Consider the following 26,561-nt stretch of genomic DNA (forward strand, 5'->3'; position numbering starts at 1 on the left):
CGGAGGATGAACAGCAGTATAGCAGACCCCCAGAGACGCCGCTTTAATTGCCGGGGCCTTTATGTTATGTTAGCGTAATATCACGACGCGATTTGGCATCCTTTCCCTTCATAGTAACTTCAGCCGCGTAAATAAACGCCACCGCCGTGAGTCAGGAATAATCAGTGCATTTGTAAACGGGTTGCGGCTGTGGCACTTTTATGGCCATTTAATTCTGCAGTGCTGGATGAAAATGTGTCCGTAATTCCGCGTTTTTAAACTACTGAATTTGGCGTTTGTGGATGGCAATTTAGCCATTGCGATGGCTCGATGCTCTCTGCACCTGAACACCAACTGTGTTCCTCCCTTTCGCATAACCTCGTAACCACAACACATATTTTATGTACTACACATAAATGGCTGATGTCACCCCCATCTATGTTTTTAATACATGCAGACTTTCATTTTTGTAAATAACTATCAGTTTCTGGCACAAAAACAGCCAGTTGCCCCTGCAATCCTCCCCAGTTTGCAGGCTTATTATGATTCTACATTATGCAGCAGTGGTTATCTTGCACTGTCCAAAGTGACTGCCTGAGATGCATGCATGTGATCAGTCTGCTGTTGCCTGTTGGAGTAGCCTATTCCCTGACATTGTGCACTTGCCTCAGGCTCCAAGCACAGATAATGGGTCACTGTGTCAGACTGTGTGAGGTAGAATATCCTCAAGGATGTTGGGTGTATTATGGCTGGATGGCAGCCATGAGATGATGTTAGTTGGGAATGCAGAGTACAAACAAAAATATGAAAGGGAATCCATTATGCAGAGCGTGTAATGTAAACAGATTTGTTAATCATTTAAAATCTGACTCTGAAAGTCCCTCATAGGGGATTTTTTTGTGTAGCTGTGTGCACCCTGTGTAGTGTTGAAGCTTTTACTCAGTTAAGCCTAATAATTGAGTGAAAATGTAATTCTTAATCAGTGGGTAGCAGGTTATAGATTTGAAGGTTCGCTCATTTGAATTCTCCATCCATTTTGTGGATTTTTTTATTCTAATAGCTCTGGATTTTGAACTGAATTTCTGTGCGGGTCTTTGCCTGCACCCACAGAAACTGAAACACCAAGATTGATTTATTGTAATGACACGTTTGCGCCGATTTTTCTGGTTTGATTGTAGTTTTGGTCCTTAACAGTTCTGCAACTTGCTCATTCTCTCCAAAATGGCCAGTTCTCGGATTCAAGTGTCTCTGCATCTCTAGCAGTGCTGATTGACATGATGAAACTGTTTGATGTCTGCTTGGAAGACTGTTTGAAAAATGAGAAAAGATGTTTCAAGTGACTGATGCTGCAGGATGTAGCCTTCGTAGAAATAAATCAACACATTATGTAAGAGCGATTGCTGTCTTTAAAATATCATTAACTCTCTGTTTATCCATCTGTCGTGCTTTTGGCCAGATAGGGAAGGGTAAGCCAAGAGGAGGAAGGAAGGACTGATTAGTAGTGATTTACAAACACTGCGCTCTCTTGTTACCTTTTCTCAGGCTGAAACACAAGAAGAGGCTGGTTATATGCTTTTTTTTTTTTTTTCTTCACGCCTGCATTTAGTTTGAGGCTTTTTGTTTTTTGTTTTTACATGTTACACACAGACGTGCACAGTCTAAGCCAGCCAGCACTCCCCCCTTTTCTTTCTCTCTCTCTCTCTCTCTCTCTCTCTCTCTCTCTCTGAAACACACACACAAAACATACGCTCACACACCCAATGCATGCATACACACACCCAGGCTCTCCTTGGCTACTGAACTGCCATTGCAGTGAGATCACCGCTTTAAGAACAAGGCAGTCGGGTTCAAGAACCGGATCCTAACAAGCAGGGATATCTTCTAACCCCCTCTTAATGTTCTTTAGCAGTTAAACAATCTCTACCAGCCAGATATGTTAATTGTAGACAAGTGGAACCTAAGCTACATTCCCGCCTAGCTTTTGAAAACATTCTGAGCACATCTACATCATCTTTTTTTTTTTTTTTACATTTCTCTGCCTTTTCTATACATTATCATCATGATTAACTAGAGCTTTTTATGGCTCTTTCCTTGAACTGCTCTGCAGCTTCACACATGAGCTGGCTTGTGAGGAAAGGATCACAAATCATTGGTCAGATCACAGTCTAATGTCCCGGGGGCACATAACCTGCATTTGCATGTTGACGTGTGCTGGTCATGTGCACATACCTATATAAACCAGGTTGACTGGTTGACTGTCACTTGCTTTGGTGCATTGATTCTTAGGTAGGGATCCTGTATTGATACCTAATGAATAGATGTAGTTGCTGATCTCCTGCTTACCACTGAGGGTTTCTGAGTGAAATAAAACGTTTTTGTCATCTTTTTTTTTTTTTTTGTCTTGGTTTGATACATTACGTGCAAACGTGCGCCTGAGGCTGAAAACACAGAACAAGCGCACACTCACCAAATTATAGTGATAAACGAAAACACATATCTTGAGGAGGGACATATAATCATTCCACTGTAAATCCAGACAGTATGGAGTCAAATACCCAAAGCTCTTATCTTCAACAGCATTTATAGCAACACTGCAATAACATAAATGCATTGTAAGAGCGTTGTTTGCCTCAAAGGAAAAAAAGAAAAGTTAATTTTGAATGTGGTTTCTGGTTTCTACAATAGCAGTCCCCAGTACAGGTTGTGTCTTCCTGGACTGGAACTGTAGACAAACTGTTACCAAATCATTTCACCCTAAATGAAAGTGCAAAAGCCTGAATTTGCTGTGCCAACAAAGCAAAAGAACAATGTGAAATAAACAAAACATGCCACGTGCTACAGTGCAGGAATAAATCGCTCATGTGCAAAATGGATGTGTATTGATTGTCAAAATATACCCTTGGTGGTGTGGCTGATTTCTACAATATTGCTGATTTGCTGTGAAGCCTAGAGAGATTTGAGAAAACAGTCTTTTTGTCACTTTGTTGAATCAGTGGCTTTACTGGAGGCTGAAACTGTCAGACCGTGATCAAATGTAGCTGAGCTTTCACTTACACATGAAACATATTTAATTAATCAGAGAACAAGGCCAGATTGTCACATTGTATATTTTTTTTCTTCCAGACACTTGAAATCGGTGTTCAGTTACTCTGTTTGCTTGTTTATTCATGAGGGACCGGCGATGCGATGGTGATCACTTGCATGTGTGGTGAGGAGCGTTGCCAGAGAAAGTGGCAGGCATGGGATGAGGAAAATTGGCTTGCCCAGGCCCTTACACAGACTCCTTTGTTTGCGCAGTAGGGTAGGTGGTAACAGGGACTGGGCGCTGTGTGTTCATGCAGGTGATATTGAATGATAACGAACTGACGTGGTCTGTTTTTCTTTCTCAAGTATCGGTGTGAATCAGACTACAGTACCAAAGACTGCACCCTGTACCATCCCCGAACAATTCTTGTGTGCACGAACATACTGTACCCCGTGGAGTTCTGGGTGTGAATGTGTGATTTCCTCTGGATATTATGGGGTGTCTGGTTGCACAAGGATTGCTGTTCACTTGTCATGTCCCTCCAAAATGGGAAATAATCAAAATAAAGCACAACAGTGTAAAACAAGCACCTGCTTTGTATCCTGCCATGTCATAATGTTGAGCAGCTACATTTATAAATGGGTCTTATCTTTCTGTTTTCTTATGGAACATGTTAATAAACGGAATGAATCTCTAGCCTATGCATTAAAGATTAATTTCCCATTTGCATAAAGCTGTTGCAAGACTGTGGTGTCTGTTTTTTATTATGCTGAATTTCAGACATAATGTTAACAAAGTCTGTAACTTGCAAAAGTGATTTTCCTCTTCCACCACTGCTTTTAAAAGCTTCTATGACCCTTGTCCTTTCTTAAATTTTCCTTTTCAAGAGCTGCCCTCTCACTTAAAAGTAAAAACTTATCAAAAGGATGCCATATAATAATTCAATTTGTTTTGTGTTTCAATACAGTCTCATCCATTTTTTTTTTTTTTTTTATGGTTTCTAATGTTTTTATTTTGTTTTCTTTCTTAGATGAAAAGAAAGTTGGACCATGGCCCCGAGGTCCGATCTTTCCCTTCAGGAAAAAAGCCCTGCAAAGGCCCAGAGTATCCAAGGTAAAGACACCTTTATTTCAAACATAAGACATGTATTTGTCCTGCAGTGCCCTGCTTTTGTGTCCCCTCCTAGGATCAAAAGGATTTTAGTAGAAATTAAATTTTGAAGAGCATTATCTCTGTAATTTCATGCTGTCCACATATTAAAAGAAAATAAATAATAAAATAATATCTTGAGGTATGAATAAAGATGCTATATGTGTCTTCAAATAGAATGATGCTTCACATTTCATTGTGTTTGCAGCATCCAGCACACAGTCCCAGATGTTTCTCTAACCCTAAATATTTAATGTATGTGTTCACATGTAGCCACATTAAAATTCAGACTGAACACAGCCACTTAACTGTAAATGTTGCCATCTAACTGGCCTCCGTCTCAGCTTCCTCTCCCATTAAAAATGAATCAATAATGAAATAGACCCCCAACTTCCCATTTTGCTGTCAGCAAGCCGACTCCGACGTGCTGAGGGTGCCCACTGGCCAGTTTCTCCTGCTGCCCTTACATTACAAGGGCACATTGGTGCCTTTTGAAGTCCTGTGCTGCTTTTCACGCCCCGGTTCTGACAACAGGAGAGTCTGGACCTAACAGAAATCTGTGGGACTGTGTGCACACTTTGAAGTCTGAGTCAGAAATATGTGTGTGCAGTTTAGTAGTCATACTAAGCTAAAACTAATGCAGTCCTGCAATAAATCCTCACTTTATGAAGGTTATAATATATTTTTGTTGATAGGTGTTGATTCAACTTTATGGTCATTTTGTAGGATGTAATTTGTGGTGCTGTTGAACTGTATTGCATTATACATGGAAGTGTTTTCATTATGTAACCTACCCTCAAATGAGACGGAAAAAATGGTAGAAACCGTCTGTCAGTATAACAAAGTAGTTTGGAGATCTTTCAAGCTAATGCTTGCAGTCTTGTGATTTTGATGTTCAGTTTGAAACAACAAAACTTGTGATAAGGACATAGACGTATTCTTACTGCTCTGAATGTTTTGGTGCAGTGTGAAGTTTGCTTTTTGTTTACATCTGTAAATTTAGATTTCTTTGGACTGTTATTATGTAACTATTTCAATTATGTAAGAATATCAAAGCTGCTGTTGGATCTGAAGACAATAAATGGCTTCTTGGCTGTGTAAATTCAAGATATTTTACATTTGATCATAACAACACAACCATTCATTTGGTCATAACTTGTACATAATAACAAAAAAGGGTAAATTAAGAAAATTGCCTTGAACTAAAAAGAGAACAGTGTTGCTTTCAGCTCTCTTTTTTTATTTTTTTTTTTATTGCTAAATCCAATCAGTGATGGGCAAAAATGCAGCTTTAAATATGTAACTTTGCAATATTGGCTGCCCCATTTAACCACCGGCCTTATTTAGTGTTATTGGTGTTGTCAAAATAATTTTTAGTGTAAATATCTGCAAAGGCCTCGACAAAACTAACCCTAATAAAAATAAACATTCTCATAATGTCTTTATTATTGACCTCATTAATAGTGGATCCTTAATATGTCTGTCATGTTCCTGTAATGTTTATGTTTTCTTCCCTTTTTCTGTAATACTTGCAGTGCTTTCACATCCTCGCTCTAAAGCCTGCACTATTTGCCTCTAACAGTCTCATAACGTTATTGATTTTTAAGTCATTTTCATTTTTTCCTGTAAATTGCAGCCCGACAGGAATTGTCCCATGTCCAGCCACACCCACCACATTTGGCCACATCAGAACAGCCAACGGTCAGGGGCAACAGAGACGGCGTATCACCTCAATCCAGCCACCCACGGGTCTCCAAGAATGGCTCCGAACATTTCAGGTGAGCACAGTGGAGTTTTATTCTTCTTTTTTTTCGGTCCCCTTGGGCGACTCTGAACCCTTGAGCAAAAGCTCATCAAACAGCAGATGTTGTGCCCAATCAATGTTCACTTAGTCTCAGAGATAATTGCTGCCTTGTTGTTCTGGCCCATCACATTACCATAGGCACTGTAGCGTGGAATTGGAACTAGCCCTACCTGTTCAGACTAAAAAGAGTTATAAGATCATGTGTCTACTGTAGACTTATCGTCTGTATTAAAAGTTAAACAGATGTTGTCGTCTGTGATCCCTCTGAATTAATGAAGTTACTGCAGGATGATCTAAGTCTATGATTACCTTGTCATTTATTTTCACTGCATTATCTAAGGAGGATAATGCTGACTTTGGTTGTCTTAAGAGGTCATTTTGTGTTCATGATGAGAAATAATTTGCTCATATTTTCAACCACCTCAGTGATTACTGTTAGTGTCTCTAGAGACAAGGTAATACTGCATTCATTTTTCCACATTATAGTTTACCTCACTTTTATATTCATGTCGCTGTGCATCATTTTCTGTATGGATGCATCATAACAGCGTTTTCTTTCATGTTAGACATCAGCTCTAATGATTCCAGACCTCATTGAAATATCATGTCATTTAAACATATTAGCCTTGATGGGGTCTGTCTTATTTCCTATATAATAGGTTGCCATGGATTTTATTACCTAAGAGAGCTGTAAACTCATCATCTTCGAATGGCTGAGCCAACCTGGGACACTAATGTTTATTTTAAACATATTAATCCTCAGGCCTGACCTACCACTGTCTACTGATTCAGGCTACAGGCACCTCAAACTTACATTCTGTACATTCCCCAGTCCAGTCCTAGCCTGTAGCTGCCATTATAGATGGAAACACGAGTACAAAGCGGCGTGCAGTAGCTACAACGAATGTTTTTTTCATTAAAACTGGTCATATTTTGGGATTTCGCAGGATAAAAACAAGGACACACTGTCATGGCAAAGTCACATTTTACATTAAAGGATTAGTTTGAGATTTTGGGAAATAATACACTTACTTGCCTTTGTGCCACGACTTGGATGAGAAGATTGACACCACTCTTGTGTCGCTCTATTAAATATGAATCCACAGCCAGCAGCCACTTAGCTTTGCATAAAAACAAAGACAAACAAAATCTACTTACCAGCACCTCTAAAGGTTACTCATTATCCTGTTATATCTCGTTTGTCTAATCTGTACAAAAACCGGAGTGTAAAAAAGTTGTGATGTTATGGAGGTGTGTGTGGGGCTATTTCTTTCTTTCTCCTGAAATAAATTTAAATTACTCATTTGTCCTACTAAACTTTCTCTAAACCACAAGGCAGAGCCAGTCAGTATTATGAATGGCATAAAAGATTAAATAATTGCCTCTTCAGTGTCTTTGTAGCTCATGGCAGTCATACTTCAGTCACCTTTTTGGTCTTTTTGAAGGCTGAAGAATTCAGTATGACTTTTTCAGCAGATACTGAAAGTGTTTCCCTGAATGTCTGAGCTGAAGTATTTCATCAGCAGCCCATCATCATAATGATTAGCTGATCAAAAGAGTAACACTTGTGCATGATCAAGCCAGCCTGAATTTCCTGCATGTTCTAAGTATCAGCACTGTGATTGTAGATGTTGACTGTTGGTTTGTCTCACAGTTATTCTCAGGGGATTGTTGAAAGAAATTCCGGGAAGTTTTAAGAAATCGGGTACTAAAGCAGAAGTAGGTCTGACGTGTTGAACGGAAATGTGGTTTATGATAAACAAACCACAATTAAACATTCGAGTGTGTCCTGGAGACTCCTGGAATACACTGAGCTCTACAGAAGTTTGATTTCAGATAAATAATCAGGAATATTCTACAATGTTTACACCTCATAAGGATCAATGAAAAGTCTTCAACATATAAGGAACTTGAGGAAAATATCTGAAATAACAAAACTAACAAACTGTAAATTGTAAATTGAACATTAGATATGGTGAAGTATGTTCATGAATAGATAACAAACTAGAGGATAGAGGGTTTACTAGCAGTCTAAACGAAAAATCCCCTCTCAGGTTGAGACTTGTGAAACTCTGGTCTTGAGGATTCTGTTTGAACAAAAGCACCAATAATCCTTGGGAGAAGATGTTGTAACACATGAGTAACTGTTGCGTGGTCCTCCCTCTGTTAGGGGGGGGAGGTCTCTGAACCCCTTGATTGCCTCCACAACTAGCACCTCTGGCTAAAGCTTTTAGCTGCCAAATTACAGGTGGTTTGCGTGTGCCAGATTTTCCATCCTGCCTCCTAGCCTGTAATCATTGTTAGGTTTCAGCACTCCGCAGAGGAAAACAACTCTGGCTGTTTGGTCCAACATACAGTACAGCGCTATTCAGCCGCCAGCGTTAAACAACTGAATGTTGAAGCAGAAGAAACAAAACCCCAGGGAGCTCTAATAACGCTGTTGATAGTGTCTTGTTCCTGATGTACAAATTTTCCACTAATGTGTTGGCTACTAGCAGTAGGCTGGCGCCTCAAGCTACTCTGTGCTGCTGTGGAGAGCACGTAGGGAACATTAAAGAGTTAGAAACATACTGCACAAAGCTGGATGTTTCCAAGATACTCCAATCAAGGTGTCAGCCTTTGGAAAGAAAACACCTTACATAAGCACACCTGGGCATCTAGTTTGATGGCGGTAAACTGGGACAATCAGCCTGTAACGCCCCAGTGCTGTATTTTCAGTTAACGCTGTATGTTTACAGCTGGGTTGGGTGTGGCACTCCAGATGTGGACGTGCAATTAATATGCTGACAGTGTTCAACTAGTGCATTACCACCCGTGATAGCCAGCTTGCAATATTTATTTTGAGAACTGGAGAGGACAGTGCAGAGAGAGGAGTACAGACTGCAGTGACATAAAAAAGAAAATAAGTATAAATCAAAACATTTGCCAGAGGTACCTTCACATCGACTATAAATACCATTTTACCACTGTCAAAATAGAGTAAATCTTAACTTCTGGAGGGTCAGGATTCTTGGATTTCATCATGAGTTGACTATCATTAGCTGTGTTGAGACTATTCATGTGCTTCATCTATTGTGCATTGTGTTGAGTTGCTGGTTTCAATAGATCTGCTTTCAAAAAAAAAAATAGAAGTCCTGAGCACTTGTCCTGAGCCACTGATTATGTTTTTTAGTTACCTCTGTTCCTATAGAGTTTGAACTCACTTATTTTAAGTCACATTAGAAAGAAGCAACAGCTAAATTACTGTAATGTAATGTAGCGCATGTAATTTTTTAATAACAACATCCTCTGTTCCAGAGCTGGACTGGCCCAGAGAAGCTGCTGGCACTGGATGAGTTGATTGACAGCTGTGAGCCCACACAAGTCAAGCATATGATGCAGGTGATTGAGCCGCAGTTTCAGCGAGACTTTATCTCCCTGCTGCCCAAAGAGGTGAGTACCTGAATCCCCCTTCTCTGTTATCAATTCGCAACTTCCTTTCTAGCCCTTATCCTCCTCTGCCTCTTCCATCTGACCTGAACTTCCATGGGAATCCTTGGTGGTGGACGTCATTTCTGAATGAACATGCTTGATAATAGAGAAACATGGCTTCCTCTCAGGTCCTAATACTGTCGCAGTCTTCCCTTACATCATCTTAACTGCATCTGTAGTGGGTGTCTTGTTTTTGCTTTGCGTCATAACTGACAATACAGAAGAGCCACAATGACGATAAGATCACATAAGGGATTCTTACAAAACCGCCTCAATCCACTGTATCTTGCGGAGCTGATCAAATACTCAACACCTTGTCTCTGTCTGGCAGGTGTTTAGGATGAAGGGGGGTGTGGGCAGCATCGAGAGTGAAGCAATAGGATGCAAGATTTCAAGGTGTCAGCACCACTTGTTCCAAAGCCAAATATACAAACAGCAACATGCATGTTCACAGCAGGACATGAGCCCTCTGTTTTCCCTTTGCTCTTTCTCCTTTTTTATATCTTGTTCCCTTTGACTTCTTTTGATAATCCCATGTCTGCTCTCTGTCAGAGCTGCTGGAAATATATTGGGTGGCGCTGTCAAGTAATTTTAACAGGACAATGCTTGTGGCTGCACTATAGATACAGCTGGAATTGATTGTGTATGAAGAGGATCTGCGGAAAGTTTTGTCGGGCTTAAAAAGCAATCACTGACTGGAGTTCCATTCATAAAACTTTTGAAATATCCTCAACCCTGGTAATGACTACTGGCTTAAACAGGCTTTTTAGGTGGCAGAAGTTTGTCAGGGTTTGTGATGGGTTTTGTTTGGGCCAAATCATTTGAAAACTAACACTAACACCTGAAGACCTTCAGGAAGTAGTCAAAATGACTCTGTGAAAACCCTGAGAGTGTCAAGTGCCAAGTAAGGACTAGCTCTCAAAATGACCTCAGGCTCAGTATTTTCAAAGAGGTTTTGAAGTGCGATTAAGTCAGACATTAGACAAGAAGCGATCTACAAATCTTTTGAGGAAGGAAGCGCTTGAGAACGTTTCATTAAGGTACATTATGTTTAGATCACGGGTCAGTTTTAAATACTAGTAATCCCACAGTCAACAGGAGCATTGAAGACTCAGGATATTTTACCAAACTATGACAACAACTGACAAAGCTGTGGTCTCTGCAGACTCTCTCCCTTCTCATTACTCGCTCTACGACATTGTTGGAAAACAACAAATAATGAGCAACAAGTTCTTCGTCATTTGGTGCCACTGGTCAGCAAGTGTCACTGATTGTTGCTGTCAAATAAAAACAAGGGATATATCCAAATGTCAAAATGATAATAGGCATTTATCATTATTTTATAAACCGATAAATCAAGAAAATAATCAGATTAATTGATAACTTAAATAACCATTAGTTGCAGCCCTACATGTGACTAATTTCAGAGGAAAATGAAGATTGGCCTAACTCCACAGAAAAGTCTAAAATATCTTTGTAAAGCCAGCCCCTGGTTATTGGAGTTGCCAGACAGTCATTGGGGTGAATCCTAATATTTATGACACCACTCTTGAATTTGTTACACAGCGTGTTGCGGGTCAGTATCATCTCAGATTATTGTAATATAATGAAAAAACAATATTTGCACAATGGGTTACAACTCGTCGTGTAAAATGAACCCATATCATCATTCTCTTTTTATGATGGTACAGGGCAATTGCTCAACCTAATGGTTGATCCACTGCACAGCTTAAACAGATATTGTGTGTTGAGAGCTTTGTCCAAATATATACCTGTGTCTGAAAAAGCTGTGGAAAAGCAGCAGACTATAATGCTTTTTTTCCATTGCTCAGGGGTCCAGATTTATGCTCATTATACCAGGTATTGTGTCTTTATTTGCTGGCTTTGGCTTAACGAACTGCATCGCTGGCATCATTACCTGCTCTGTGAAGCTCCTATTGTATATTTTTTGTTAGGCTTTCATAGAAATGTTGATTCAGTTCTACGGTAATACAAATGTGTACCCCTGTCAGTTAGATTCATGCTCATAGTTTGTTCTGCAAGTGTTTTTCTTTGCTTTTTCTTCTTGTTATTGTGGTTTCGTTACTTCAGACTTAAAGTGCTCTTCTATGAGGTGTTTGCACTGTTGTATACACCCGCTGTAGTAAGTAATGGGTGCTCTTTGTGTCTTCTCTTCCATTTACACCTCTCACATTCCTCGTCCATGTCTTTCAACAGCTGGCTTTGTATGTGCTGTCGTTCCTGGAACCGAAGGACCTCCTCCAAGCAGCCCAGACGTGTCGCTACTGGCGCATCCTGGCAGAGGACAACCTGCTGTGGAGGGAGAAATGCAGGGAAGAAGGTGAGTCTCAAGTCTCTGCAACGCATGCAGACAGACAACGGGCAGTCACCCAGCGGGAGCAGTCTGGAGCTACTGCTGTGGCCAATTCTGTGCTTAACGTTGTGGTTGTACCTGTTTTAAAATAAACTTTAACTGGGAAAAAAAATAGCTTGTTAGACCAATCAGCCTCCGTCTCTCTCCTAACAGGCATCGACGAGCCTCTGCCCCTCAAGAAGAGGAAAATCGTCAAGCCCGGCTTCACTCACAGCCCCTGGAAGAGTGCCTACATCAGGCAGCACAGAATAGACACTAACTGGAGGAGAGGGGACCTCAAATCACCCAAGGTAGCTTTTCCTTCAAACTTGAATTCCCCACAGGTTCACCTCAACTCAGCTGATCTTACAGATCTGATATCAAAAGACTTTGAGTCACAGAAGGATAGTTCAATAAGGGTCTGAAGTGTGGAGCTGATGGAAAGTTAGTGATGAGCCAGGTCCATGCTCTGCAGTATTCATGTTGAATGATAATTGAGCTGGAGCACAGGATGATCTTATTCTCCTTTAATCTAAAGACTCCATTTGTCTTTTGCCTGCTCAGAGGTTTCCCATAAAGCATGACCAGCATGCCAGAGTTGATCCTAAATGGGCCTTGGACGGCTTTGCTCCTTTATAAACAGCCGCAGGTCATTTCAGTCCGCCACTGATGTAAATTTGGTTACTGTGCTCTTCATACTCCTTTGCATATGCAGTGTGTTCTGTCATTTGCTGAGCTAGCAGTCCTATGACCCAGTATAAACCAGCAGATACCACACACACACACACACACACACACACACACACACACACAGACACAGACACAGACACAGACCGCATACTGCTCTGCTTAAAGAGCTGTGTACACCTACAGCACTTGATGACATTCTCCTCTTATCGCCTCTTTACTTTGATGTGTAAAGCACCAGAGACATGTCATTGTCATCATTGGTTCTTGCCTTTTGCTTTGTCATTCCATATCCACCCTTCTTCTCCGTCCTCCTCATGGCATCTCCTTTTTTATCTGTGCCATCTCAAAGGTGCTGAAAGGTCATGACGACCATGTGATCACCTGCCTCCAGTTCTGTGGCAACCGCATTGTCAGCGGCTCTGACGACAACACGCTGAAAGTCTGGTCAGCTATCACAGGAAAGGTAAGAATTAACTACTTGTTATATTTCCTGTCTAGTGCTTTGGTCATAATGACTTTCTTTCCTTCTGTGTCAGACGTTAATGGACTATAGGCACACGTTCATGTGAAATAATTTTCCAGAATTTTTCCAACTTGTTGATTTAAAAGTGAAGGATTACTGTTTACTAGCTATAAAGACTTTTTGTCATCATACATAGCACATAAACAACAGCTGCCTATCCAGCGCCTAACTGTGTTTATCTGTAGAGTCTTCACTTACCTGATGGTTAGTGATATTTGCTCTGTCACATAAAAACACATCCTGGCAGCACTCCCATCTATCTGTCTATCCTCTCCTCCTACATTTAGCCATTTTGCAGAGTTGTTACACAGCACATGTCCGCAAGGAGTGTTAGTATTCAAAGCTGAAGCCGGTGCAGCCACACAGGGCTTGTGCTGCAGCTTTACGCTGTGTATTAAACAGAAAGGCAGTTGTTGCACTGTGGTGTTGGGGAGAGGTTCACAGATTGTTGTAAATCACAACACTTTCATGCCTCTGTGTTGGATTTTCAAAAGAGCTTTTTAATAAAATCCTCTGAACACTGTTATTGCATATTTCTCATTCCCACCCTGTTTCTTTCACCTTTACTCAAATAAATGAGATAAGCTTGGGCTGTGAACTTGCTTCAAAAAAAAAAAAAAAAACCTTAGAGAAATTGATATTCTGCATGATCACACTGCAGCAGGTTTCTCTTTCTATTGGACACAATAGACCCGAGAGCTTGCTTTTCATTCTTGCAAAGTCTCGTCTAACAGATAGTAAAGTTGGCATTCAGCCCACTGGTGATTACACGCATATCAGTCACAGCATTTGCTGATCTGAACAGATTTCACCAAGGTCACCCGATAGGCATGGAGCACAAATTGGTTCTCCCTTCACCCAAAGACTTGGTATCTGGACGACAAGTTGTTGACTTACAGCTGCAGTGGCTCCACATTGGTGGTGGCAGTCTGCGATGAGTCATGTCACCAGCAGGCTCTACTGCTTTTTTGTGAAACCATCACGCATTCAGACAGACGCACAGTGCATTGTGTCCGTGGTTTCTACAATGCAAAGCCGGCTCAGAATTGTTTGTTTACATTAGTCATGAGGAAGAGATGAGCCTAAATCTGTTTCTGTTTGGGTGCTGCATTCAGAATACATCCCCTCTGTGGATTTCATCTCTTTGCTTATTTAGCTCTCAACACCAGAGAGAGAATCCCTCGCTGGAGAGCAATGGCCAATTAAGTCCAGTCGACCATTTCGGGTGAAGGGGCTGTCGATGCCAGTAAAACTGTAAAGTAAAAATACAATGGGATTCCCAGCACCTGCATTTGTTTTTCCTCCCCGCTGTCAACATCCTTTACAGTCGTTGCCATCTTATTTGAGGACTTGATTGCTACATTTTCCTCACCGTCAGTTCATCCCCATGAGACACAGGCCCATAAAGTGGCTATCAGTGATCTCAAGATGTTACACAGTTTGTGATGAATGGATGAATGCTTCTTGTGGTTCCCAATTCACATGCCAATATTCACTCCTCTTCTCCTTCATATCTCCTTCTCCTTCATATTGCAAATGGCCAAGATGGTAGGAAAATCTCTCCCCTGTAACAGTATAGTGAAGTGTTTTGTTTGACCTTGGTTTGCCTTTTTCCTCTCATGTAAATCCTCTAACCTCAAGAAAAGCGCAGACGAGCCTTCCACAGCTCAGCCGCTAACACCAGAACTTCGGTTTTACTCAGAATTGGATCAATAAAAGGTAGAAACACAATGATCAACAGAGATGAGGGACTCTTTTTTTCAGTCTGTAAACGTTCTCCTTTTGAAGTCTGATGCCATTAGACTGAAGACATGGTTTTCTTTTCTCTTTTCAATCACCTATGTTTGATTTTTGGGTTGTTTTCATTCATCAGACAAAAGCAGTCCCCGCAAATCGGTAATGAGTTTGGTGGACGATTATAGATTACAAGGCTAAATTGCCTCATGCTCTCGGAGATCAGCGGCTACCTCTGTGCTTTTCTTCACAGGAAAGATTTAAAATGCAGCTCTGGCAGCTTGCACTGTAGGTAGAGGATTTAAATTGATAGGATGGAAAAAGAAATTGGTCACACGGTAGACAAATTTTGCCAGAGGTAGAGCAGTGTTAACGCTTCCTCTCAGATACTTGTGCTCCTTTTTTCTCCGAAACTTTGTGTTCAATTTGGAGCGATCAAAAAGATTCCCCTGTGAACCAGACAGTGTCGGGTGAATCAAGTGATATTACATCACTGTGCAGCATCAAAATGTCCTCGTGTTATTTTCCACTCACAGTATCCCCACCCCAGCTCTAAACAGTGCATCAGATATGATGCTGACAAGATCATAACAGATGTTTCTATCAGTAGTTTAATGAATCTGTCCAATATCCTTTTTCTCTCTTTCAAGATTTGTTTGTGAATAGTTTTTTTCAGACTCACAGGGCATTTTTAGCACAGATTGCAGATCATATCAACAGGGTTATTTGCATGAACATGGCTTTCATTTTAAAATGTTCAACAAATATTCATCAGATGCCCTTCAATAAACACTAAGACACATACTTGGTATTGTTTCATCTCTGCAGACAGTTTTTGTCTTGCCCTTGATTTATCTTGTTATATAAACACAGAGCGAATTGAACTCTTGCTGTGAGGCAATCAGGGAATTATTATATGAGCACATTATATGTAAATGCTTCCCCACCTCTGAAACAAGTTGGCCGTTGCTTAGTGATCAGGTAAGACAATGGGGATTTGATTATGGTGAAAATATTGCATCAGAGATTGAACAAACTCAAGAGTTTGAAATTAAAGTGACACAAGAGCCTCTGTTGAGGCTTGAATCTGTGGTTCAGATTTACGGTTTGGAAGATTTTTTATTAAAGTTCGTTATTATTAAAGCTCAAAGTAGCCTTTGCTGAGACGATGCTCAAAGGCTTTGTCTTTACCTGATGGACCTTTGTCTCTGCGTTGTCCTCCAGCTTCAGTGAGAGATGTCAATCTTCCATTCACAAACACAAACAGCAGCACACATCTCTTTGCTTCAAAGGTGGCTGTCTGGTGCTTAACAGATCAGCGCATGTCCTTGGTGGAGCCTGTCAGCGGCAGCCTCAGCTGTCAGGCTGATCTAAGATGGCAGACCTGTGGACTGCTGTCACATCCAGGGAGAGGTGTCCTCTGCCAGATGCTTTAGCTGCATGGACACCCAGTTTACCTTCACCTCTTTTTAAATAGCTGAGATTAGGGATTGCTTTCTGAGCTGTGAACCCGATGGGAATATCATTAAGATGATTAGACATGGGGAGACCACTACTTACATTGTTAAATTAAATTCTTGACGGCCATCTAGCAGTTATGCACAACATGGGCTGTGACATTGCTTTTTTTTTTATAACATTGTATTTTTCTGTGAAGGAAAGCACAGTGTTATCTGTACATTTGCGACGTGACATCCTGTAAGTATTTTAGTAGCACAAGGAATGGAAAAGGGCAAACGTGTTGACATCCTCACAAAGCTCTCAGACCACCTTTAGACTTCACTAGTTTCAGTTCTGTCCCTTGTTCTACCAGCATTTCTCTGTCAGACAAGCTGGGAGCATGGTTAGTTGTTACAGTTGCAGGGAAAAGCATGTCAAGTTAACACACTTTGATATCAGGCATCGTGCTGGCTCAGTTGACCAAAGTAAATAATGAAGGTGGCAGCAGCAAAGATTTTTCCTCTGCCAAGATCATTTTTTATTGTATATCAGGACAACGTGGTGTTGTTGCATAATTCAATGTTCAGAAAGCAAAACAGCATTTGTCATTATTTTCAAAATTTTGGCCAATGTATTGAGTGTCTTATGTAAAACCATCAATTTAGATGTTTAATATGTAGAAAGTGTTGATTGGATCTGCGTTTAAGGTGTGTTTAATAGACTTCTGTATGTAAGTATGTAAGTATGCCTAATGTAGATTCAACTGTAGCCTCAGAAATCCTTTAATCATGTGATTGAGTGTATAATAATGACAGCTTGACCTGAGGTAGTTTGCTTTATCCTTTGCAAAGCAATAACTCAGTGCACCTTTAGTCCCATTGAGGCTTACTTTTTGATATTTCCTGCTAAGGTCAAGCCAGATGGATTTATCAATACAAAGGGAAAACTACACTATCTAGAGTATTTAGTGGTAATTGTGGCTGCTATACTTGATATCCACACACTGATTTTTTTTTTTTTCTCTTTAAATGAAGAGGAAAATATAATGCAAGTGTAAGGCATTGTATGAAAACCCTCATGTTCAAAAAAGGTCCTTCACAGGTTCATTAAAAAAATGCTAATCTTCTTTCTCTCTCAGGGACGGGCTTATTTTATGTTTGTTTCGCAGACAGATAAAGACGCCTAAGCCCTTCATTTCAGATATTCTCTCTTCCCACGCAGTGTTTGAGTAGGCTCTAATCACACACTGTGATTCTTGTTCTTGGAACCTCAACCACTGGCTTCGATTCACGAGAAAAATCTTGCATACTTAAGAGTACGATTACAATAAACTGCAGGGCTGTAGTTAAATTTTACACAGGCGTAGCTCAGCTTCGTCACAAATGTGGATTAAGACACATGTTGGACAGTCAGAAAGTTGTAAATAATCTGGATAATATACCATGTGTTTATGCCACGTAATAAAATGTAATTTAGTCAGATGTTACAGCTGCGGTATTCTCTTTTCACAGGTGGAACAAACCTATGAAAAAGGGCCACAGTGACAAACAAGAGACTTTTAACACTGTATTGAGGTTGATTGTAAGGTCATGCCACAGTGGCCCACAGTTAATGAAGTGATTCTCTTTAACACGGGACAGAGGCGGTTGAGACAGGCTTCAGCGTCATCGTTTCCCTCGCTGCAATAAAACCTCTTGCCCTGCACCACCATTCACTGCTCAGCGGCTTATCAGCTGCAGTCAGGGGGTCACATGTTGTACACTTCAGAGACACGCTCCACTCTGAACCTGACATAACCACAACGCTCACCAGTGACCACCTCCACAGTTTGCTCCTCTCCTCTCCCCAAAGAATTTTAATTTAATGCATTTAGCATAATTAAATCGAGGGACAAATGAGACAAACCGTGGAGACGCAAATTCAATTGATCAGAAAGATTTCCATAACTGCTGTAATCAATAGCTAATCTACCATCCCTAATGGGAATGAATGGGAGCATTTTTTATTGAAGACAGTTGTCAACCCATTCTGCAAAGAGAATAAATCGGCCGCTTTTGCAGCTGATAAGTAAAAGCAATTATAAAAGCCAGCAGAGAGCTCAGACAGAGATTTTGTCCCAGTACAGCAGCAGCAGGTAGAAATGATGGCGCTCTTCCCTCCCATAAAAGGTCGCACAAATTTCATTTTACTTGTCTTTTTTTCCCTGAAGGCAATCTGAGGTCATACAAGGGGGAAAAAAAAAAAGAGGAATCTCGAATGCGATTTTATGAAACTAATTTATAATACATGTGAATGAAATCACCCCGAAAGTCTTTGAAACTCACTTTTGTAACATCAAAAGTCTACAATAGGAGTGAGGAATTTACTAACCAAGAATCTTCTTCTTTGGTCTTTTCAGTGTCTGCGGACATTGGTGGGCCACACAGGGGGCGTGTGGTCATCCCAGATGCGAGACAACATTATCATCAGCGGCTCCACTGATCGCACACTCAAGGTCTGGAACGCAGAGACAGGAGAATGTATCCACACCCTCTATGGGCATACCTCAACAGTGCGCTGCATGCACCTACATGAGAAAAGGTATGGAGCAATCTCACCAGTAAATCTGTGTAAAAGAAAAAAACCAACACTTCTGTAGTGATTTTTGGCACCACACTGCTTTTGATATGATGCAAATTTAGGCAATAACTTTAGAGCTGCGTCAATTAGGTGTTCAACTGTTTTGAGTATGGATTAATGATTTAAGTCATTTTTCGATCAAAAAAGCCAAATATCTGGAAAATGATGGGCAGATTGATCAGTAAAGGAAATAATCATTGGTTGCAGCATAAGCTTAGTTGTTGCTAAATAAACCCAATTAACATGTACGTTATACTGTATCTGGAAATTCTGCCTTCATGTCAGGCATTTCAGCATCACATCCAAAAAATGTTTTATTAGGAATGTAATTGTATTAAATAGTTTAGTTTCATCACTCTCTTGTCTTTCAAATTCTGTTTTGTTGAGTTACGTCTGATTATAGTTCAGATTAATGATGTGTGTTGTTATGTAACTATGTGACACTTTTATTACGTTGCCATGAGGCCAGGTTTCTCTTGTTCAAAAAATTATATCTCCAGAGACTTCTGGTTAGGAAAAATTAAAACTCACTAATTAACACACTTTATCCCATTTGATTAATCCTTACAAAAAAGCAACAGTCTCAAGGAAGTGAAAAAAGTCAAAAATTCCTTTCATGTTCCCCATGAATCATAACAGTGATTCCCACCGAGCAAAAAGAGCAGCTCTACAACAGTAAAGGAGGACAGTATCTATATGAAAGTGAGCATGTGGTCTCATAGTGATTAAATAGACCCTGTGAGGCGTTTTAAGTGAACTGCCGCTCACTTATTTACTCAATATTACACTCCAGAGACTCAAAGTGCTCTTTTCGCCTTAGGGCCCACCAAGGTTTTTGTGTAGCATTTGATTGCTCACCCACTGGAAATGCTGTGAGCTGCAGGCAGGCTGTGAATAACATGTAGGTGATTTTCATCTTTGTAGCACTGAGGCATTTTATAAATAAAGAGTATGTGCTGTGTGTATCTACAGCATATTCCAATCTAAATAGCCTGCAAAAGAGAGAACTTGATAATGTGGAGGAATGTCTGTCTTTGTTTTTATTGAGGCATCGGCAGTCTGGTGGAAATTAAATAAAACAGCGTCAATCATTGAATAAATAGATTTTTTTTTTCTCTTCTGTTTCTTTTTTTTTTTTTAATATTAACTGTAAATAATATCCTTGGTACAAAAGGTATTAACAGTAATCTGAAAAATGCAAAACTCAAACAAACCGTAAACCTTCTTTCCTAAGGGGTGTTTCTGTTTTAATAACCGATAACATTTCTTTTCTTTTCCACTCTGGGTGAAGACGCTGCTCAACGGCGGCTGTTTGAGTTAAAGAAGTGTTTTTGTACATTCAAGTATGAACATGAACGTGACAGTGTGTGTTACTCGTCAGATGAACAAAAGAAAATGTTCATACCTGTCTCATTATTCTGTCAATGCAGCTACCACAGCTTGAATGACGAGTTGTGAGGAGGGTGTTGAGTTTAATCTTACAGAATGCGTAACTTGTGGGAGAAGTTCTTCTCAGGGGAAAAAAACAGCTCAACGTACAGACCTCTATTTAATTTGTTATTGTGTTAACTGTACTACACCCAGACTCAAACATTCAACCTTTACTCTGTCTTAAAACTTAATGCCATCCTGTCCGTCCTGCTTCCTCTCAGGGTGGTCAGTGGCTCTCGTGACGCCACGCTGCGCGTCTGGGACATCGAGACAGGTCAGTGTTTACACGTCCTCATGGGCCACGTGGCGGCAGTGCGCTGCGTCCAGTACGATGGGCGACGGGTGGTCAGCGGTGCCTATGACTTCATGGTTAAAGTGTGGGACCCCGAGACGGAGACCTGCCTCCACACGCTGCAGGGCCACACCAACAGAGTGTACTCGTTACAGGTGAGCAGCTTCAGAGACACAAAGACAGGAACCGTGTGTGTTGGTGGTTTTCTGTATTTGTACAGCAGAAATGTACTTTTGATCTTTTCACAAATGTTGATCATATTCCATATTAGATCTTTTACGCATCAAAACTAATGTTAGCAAGCTACATTAGTTTTGTCAGCTATGCAACAGTTGCACCTGATAGTTGCTTGATGTTAGTCACCCACTTTGGCAAAAACTATTTTGTGTGTTTTTGTATTAACGGAATTTAGTGACAGTAAGTAACTAGTAACTCCAATGAATGTGTAAGTTATACAAAGGCTAAGTTTGAACCTAAGAGCAGCAGGAGCAGTTGGCTGGATGACCGTTTATAAACTGTGCATGACTCCCCGAAATCTCTCTCCTTGTGCTCAGGTAGTTGTTTTTGTGGCGCATGAAAATCCATAAACAAGGCAATTGATTTCACAATATTAATCTTCATTTTGTTCATATTTATGTACAATTTTATAACTTCTTAATGTGTCCTCTCCAAATGTGTTATTTGCTTGAAAAAATTAATTCCTGTGTGTCCTCTAAGATGTCCTCTCAACCGCTCTGTGTGATGACAGTGCACTTTAGCGGGTACCGTCGCCCTCAGAGAGGAGGCTGTTTAAACGTTTAAACGTGGGAACACAAAGCTTTCACAGATCAATAAAATTCATTAATTTCAATGAGTTTAATCTTAACTTTAATCTTGTTAATAGAACCAAACTATGTATGTAGGCACCTGTGCCATCAACTGCAAATTAAGTTGACATCTGCGGTTACCTTGAACCGGCAACTTGATTTCCAGCCAATTGAAATTGACCCTCTCTGTCTCTAGTTTGATGGAATCCACGTGGTGAGCGGCTCATTGGACACGTCTATAAGGGTCTGGGACGTGGAGACGGGCAATTGCATCCACACGCTAACAGGGCATCAGTCACTCACCAGTGGCATGGAGCTCAAAGACAACATCCTGGTCTCAGGCAATGCAGACTCCACTGTCAAGATCTGGGACATCAAGACGGGCCAGTGCCTGCAAACACTGCAAGGTGAGTGCACCATCTCAGCAGGGTGTTGTATCACTCACACTAAGCAACTAGCTAAGTTAATTTAACACATCCCCAGTGCAGATCTAAGTCATTCCTTAAATTGCAGCAGAGCACTTAGAAAAATGGAAGGGACTAATGTTAGGAGAGCCAGAGGAAAAAAAAACCTTTACTATTTACTCTGAACTGTAAATGAGCCATAAATATATGAATATATAGCTGTACATAAGTGTAGAAAAATGGCAGCGCCAACCTTAAACACCAACAAAAAGCATCCAAGTTTAGACTTGAAACTGATGGTTCAGTTAGAACCGAGACGAAATGACCTGTGTGTGTGCGCGCGTGTGTGTGTGTGCGTGTGTGTGTGCGCGTGCGTGCGTGTCTGTGTCTGTACTCGGCCAACACCTTGTGGGTCTGCTGGCCCTGATTAGTCTCATTTTCTTTGTGTCAGTTTGAATAGCTTGAACTCCATTAGCAGCACTGGTGCCTCACAGGAAGTTGGAAATCCTTTGCTTGAATAGTAGTGGCAACCACCATTGCCCCGCCCCTAAATGCCCTCATTAACAAACTACAACCCTGCGTGTTGGTCCTCCCAACACCAACACACACACACACACCCGCTGAACAAAAGGATTCCCTAGTGAGAGTCTGAAGAGAGGCAGGGATAAAACCAGGGGGAGGATGTGTGTGTGCCTTGTTAAGAGGGGGCAACTACAGTGAGGGGAAGAGGGCAGGGGAACTTTGTGGGTCACATAATTAGGTCAGTGGACAATTTCTGCCAAGCATTTGCATATTCATTTATGTGTTTTGATAAGACAATAGGCCAATAACAAGGCCATCACTGTCAGCTGAAGGGAGTATAGGTAGTGATGGAGCAGGCTGCTTTGTTGTGGTAATGCAGAGAGAGGGAGGGAGGAGAGAGGCGGGGATGTTGGGGGTTGGTGCAGAGCATTATTGTATACTCGGGTAAATAACACAGCCTTTGAACTAACCGGAGACAGAAATGGAAAAGATGTGAAAGCTTGTTGACTCTGAGATTTCGACAGATTTTCTCTGCAAATGGATTGTGAAAGCGGAAAGAAATTAAATTTCTGAATGAAATGGCTGCTATAGCAACCTCAGCAAAAAAAAAAAAAAAACAGTTCATTTGCCTGCACTTGATTCTGAGCTTGTTTGTGTTTGTGTCACCCTAATTGATTTAATTAAGATATCATTTTCATGTCCTTAGGGGAATCTTAAGTCGCCGCACACATACAGCCACAAATAAAGTCACCTCAATGAAAGCAGTAACAGCCGCCATCTTCACTTTAACTGTGGCCTCCTGCCAGCTGCCAGCACACAAACACAGCAGACAGAAGTGTAGCTGGAGCCGCTTAGCCTCCGCGACAGTGATAGGCCTGAGCGTCTCACTGCAGCCCGTCCTAAAGCCTGACTACAGCAGGAAGACCTCACTACACTGTCACATCAACCTCAGGAATAAGGGACAAGCTTTTCCCTTCTCGCTGACTTAATAAGGTTTTTGTTTAGAGATCTTTATTCTGTAGCTGGCTTCTTCTGCCACAACTCTCTTTCATTTCAAATTCACCCATCCACAACTCTGCTCACTGCATTCCTCTAGTTATTAGGAATGACAAGAGGAGCTATAGGAGGAACTATAGAGTCCGGGTCAGGGTTCCCTCCATGAAAGTGTTTATTCGAGGTTGTAAGCTTCTCGTCACGATCTGTTTCCTTAGGAGATGACAGCCTAACCGACAGACAAACTCATTACATACAGCATTTGCTCTTTTCTCCTGAAACTTAATGTTTTAGGTTTATATGAAATTAGTGGAGATGATCTACTTCAGCTATAAAACACTGTGGAAAACCCAACAGGAACTAAAAGTCCCTCTTGCACATTACTGTGTTTTCATCACAGTTGAAGAACCATGGACAGTAGATAACCAGAAGCAGACACAACTTTTTGCATGAGTAGCAACATAGTCATCATGTTGTCCTTTGTCATGTACTGATGCATGCCGGTGACTTTTTTTGTCCCACATTGGAAAGCAGATGTGCAGAGGCAGAAATGGAGACTAAAAATGCCAGAAAGGCGAGATGCCTGTTGTAGCAACAGCCTGCAGTGTGATGCCCAGTTATTTTTCTGTTTTAGTACATAACTGGAGAGTTCCTGTAGTGAAAAAGACTAAAGCTTGTCCTCGTCATTCTCTACGTCACACTTCATCCCTTTAACCATTTTTTTTCTTTGTGCGTTCAGGTCCACACAAGCACCAGAGCGCCGTGACGTGTCTTCAGTTCAACAAGAACTTTGTCATCACCAGCTCGGACGATGGCACAGTTAAACTGTGGGACCTGAAGACGGGGGAGTTCATCCGAAACCTGGTGACTCTGGAGAGTGGCGGCAGCGGCGGTGTGGTGTGGCGCATCCGGGCCTCCAACACCAAGCTGGTGTGCGCAGTTGGCAGCCGCAACGGCACAGAGGAGACCAAGCTGCTGGTGCTGGACTTTGACGTGGACATGAAGTGAGAAGGGACGTGGTGGGGAAGCATGAAGAGAGCGCACTGCGGAGAGGGAGGAATAGAGAGAGAATGGGGGATGAGGCACCTAGAAACCAGAGGGCCAACGCCGCAAACTCTTCACCCAAACTCGCAAAATCTGCAACCACCACCACTAACAGTGGGCTGTCCTGTCCTCTACAATTATCTCCCCCGTCCCCCTTTTGGGTAAATGTTACTGACAAAGCCACAGACCCTCACATGTGTTTAGCCCCTGCTTTGTACCCCTACCACCCGTACGAGGTGGAGCCAGAGGGGATCGGGCTGGAAATGGGGCAGGGGGCCATGACCGGTCTGTCCCTTGATTAGCTGGGAGAAAGAAGAGAAGAAGAAAGGAATGACTGACGACTGAACTCTTTTGAAGTGACTCTCCACCCTTTCGGTTCGGGGGCAGCTTCGCACAGAGACTTGGTTTCGCTTCAAGCCTGACAGATTTTGAGATGTACAGAGATATATTATTTTTTAAAGCCCCAACCCCCACCCCCCCATCAGTACGCGCCCTCAAACACACACACACACACACACTCAAACCAGAAGTGGAAAACATTGACCGTAGGAAAAGATTGGGGAAGGTGGGAGACGTTTAAAGGTGAATTTCCACACAGTTCCACGTGAAAAAGCTGCTTGATGTAGAGGAGAGAAATCGGAGAGTTCAGCCTGTAATCAGGCTCGTTTCTTGTCACTCCATTTCCGTTCTTGTTCTCCACTCGGTTTCTGTAGTTTGATTTCTTTACAATATCGCACACAAACACAACTGTGAATTTCAGTACCTTTTGGGTTTATCATATGAAAGGGGTTTCTCTATTGATGTTGTTTTTTTGTTTTTTTTTCCTCTTTCCTTGCCGTTGCCAACAGCAACAAATCCCAGTATTAGAAACCTGCTCGGTTTAGGTTTGCTGTCATTATGTCACAAGGTTTTTTGTTTGAGTTGTTTGTTCTTCCTTTCTGTTTTCTACATACCTGGGTTTGGAGCTCCATCTCCACATAAACATCAATGCTGTCCAGAATTTTTCAGTCTAGCTGGGGTGGTTTCCTCAATGCCGGTGCTTAACGAGAAGTAAAGGTTCTTTGCTCAAAGCGCTGTGGATTAATGCCCCTGAACCCCCCAGCCCCTTCCCCTCTACTGTTTTCCCCCAGTGGCCAAACTGTATTTATGCTGCTAGATGAATGGAAAAAAGAGAGATGGAACTTTTACTTGCTGTGACGTTTTAGTCCCAGGCGAAATTCCAAATTGAACTCTGTATGTTTGGACTTCAACAAAAGATGACAAAAGATAACATCCAACATTTTTGTTTTGTTTTGTTTGTTTTTGCCACTGAAACTTGAGCCAAACGTGCCTCTACGAGGCTGAGAGGAGGGAGCGCGTCCGACAGATTCTGACGGGATCGCCTGCAGAGAGGAAACAAGCGGATGTACACTGTTGGCGTGCGTGTGTGTGCGTGCATGAGTGCGTGTGTTAAGCGTGTTAATGGGCAACTTGTAAACACATTCCTTGGGACAAAGCTCTTTCGGCCTGTTCTTTGGGGAAATGTACAAATGCTGTGTGGACTGGCAAAGAAAAAAAAAAACTAGCAGATGTATCAACTTTAACACGTGAATGAGAGAACTGTTCGTATCCATGTGTGATTGTTGTTCCATTCAAAGATGTCTGAAGCAACAGAGGAGACCATCACAAGCATCAAGTGACAGGTCGAGCTGCCAGGAGTCTTAGTGTTACATGTGTTGCAGTGAAAATCACCGCGGTCGCAGCCTCGTGGATCGTCAGTGGGAAACATAAAAACACAAAGGCAACAAACGTGAACTGAAACATTGTAGCCAAACGAAAAATCGTCTCAATCTCCAAGAGTCACAACTCAAGCTGAACTGTGAAAGTGGTATAACACTGTATATTAAAAAAGAAAAAAGAAAACAATCTTGCTCTATCTCCTCTCGTTGTTTTCTCCCTCTGTTTTAATTTATGATCTGGTTTGAGAAATCAGATTTGTTGCAGGTGTTTTATTTTTTCAGTTCATGTAAACTGCCTGGCAAAAAAGAAAACAGACAGAAAAAACCTTAAAGGGATTGTGTATTTGTTTGATTCACTTAGAATTTTATTTTCTTATAACTTAAGTGCAATAAAATGTGGGTTTTTCTTTTTTCATTTCAAGCATATCAGTTGTCTGTTTTTGTTACCTGTGTGAAGGCATCTTATATGTTCAATAAAGCAAATTATTTGGTTAATTACATCCACGAGGGAATACTTCCAACATTTATCACAGCGCAGGTTTACGGGCCAAAACAATCACAGCC

The 26,561-nt window shown here is 41.3% G+C and overlaps 1 protein-coding gene across 2 annotated transcripts in view; it reads left to right on the top strand.

The window, feature by feature from the left end:
• The window catches only part of fbxw7 (F-box and WD repeat domain containing 7), a 70,309-nt gene extending 43,980 nt beyond the window's left edge, over positions 1–26,329 (top strand). For both annotated transcript variants that reach the window (XM_022738273.1, XM_022738275.1), the window contains exons 2-11: positions 4,035–4,117; positions 5,790–5,931; positions 9,255–9,389; positions 11,646–11,769; positions 11,956–12,092; positions 12,821–12,934; positions 18,567–18,748; positions 20,440–20,665; positions 21,513–21,723; positions 23,975–26,329. In XM_022738273.1, coding sequence (XP_022593994.1) covers positions 4,035–4,117; positions 5,790–5,931; positions 9,255–9,389; positions 11,646–11,769; positions 11,956–12,092; positions 12,821–12,934; positions 18,567–18,748; positions 20,440–20,665; positions 21,513–21,723; positions 23,975–24,243 — 1,623 coding nt within the window. In that variant the 3' untranslated portion in view covers positions 24,244–26,329. The remainder of the gene's footprint in view (positions 1–4,034; positions 4,118–5,789; positions 5,932–9,254; positions 9,390–11,645; positions 11,770–11,955; positions 12,093–12,820; positions 12,935–18,566; positions 18,749–20,439; positions 20,666–21,512; positions 21,724–23,974) is intronic.
• The last annotated feature ends 232 nt before the right edge of the window (positions 26,330–26,561 follow it).

The sequence above is a fragment of the Seriola dumerili genome, unplaced genomic scaffold, assembly GCF_002260705.1.
Source record: "Seriola dumerili isolate Sdu_G_001 unplaced genomic scaffold, Sdu_1.0 BDQW01000035.1, whole genome shotgun sequence".
NCBI lineage: Eukaryota > Metazoa > Chordata > Actinopteri > Carangiformes > Carangidae > Seriola > Seriola dumerili.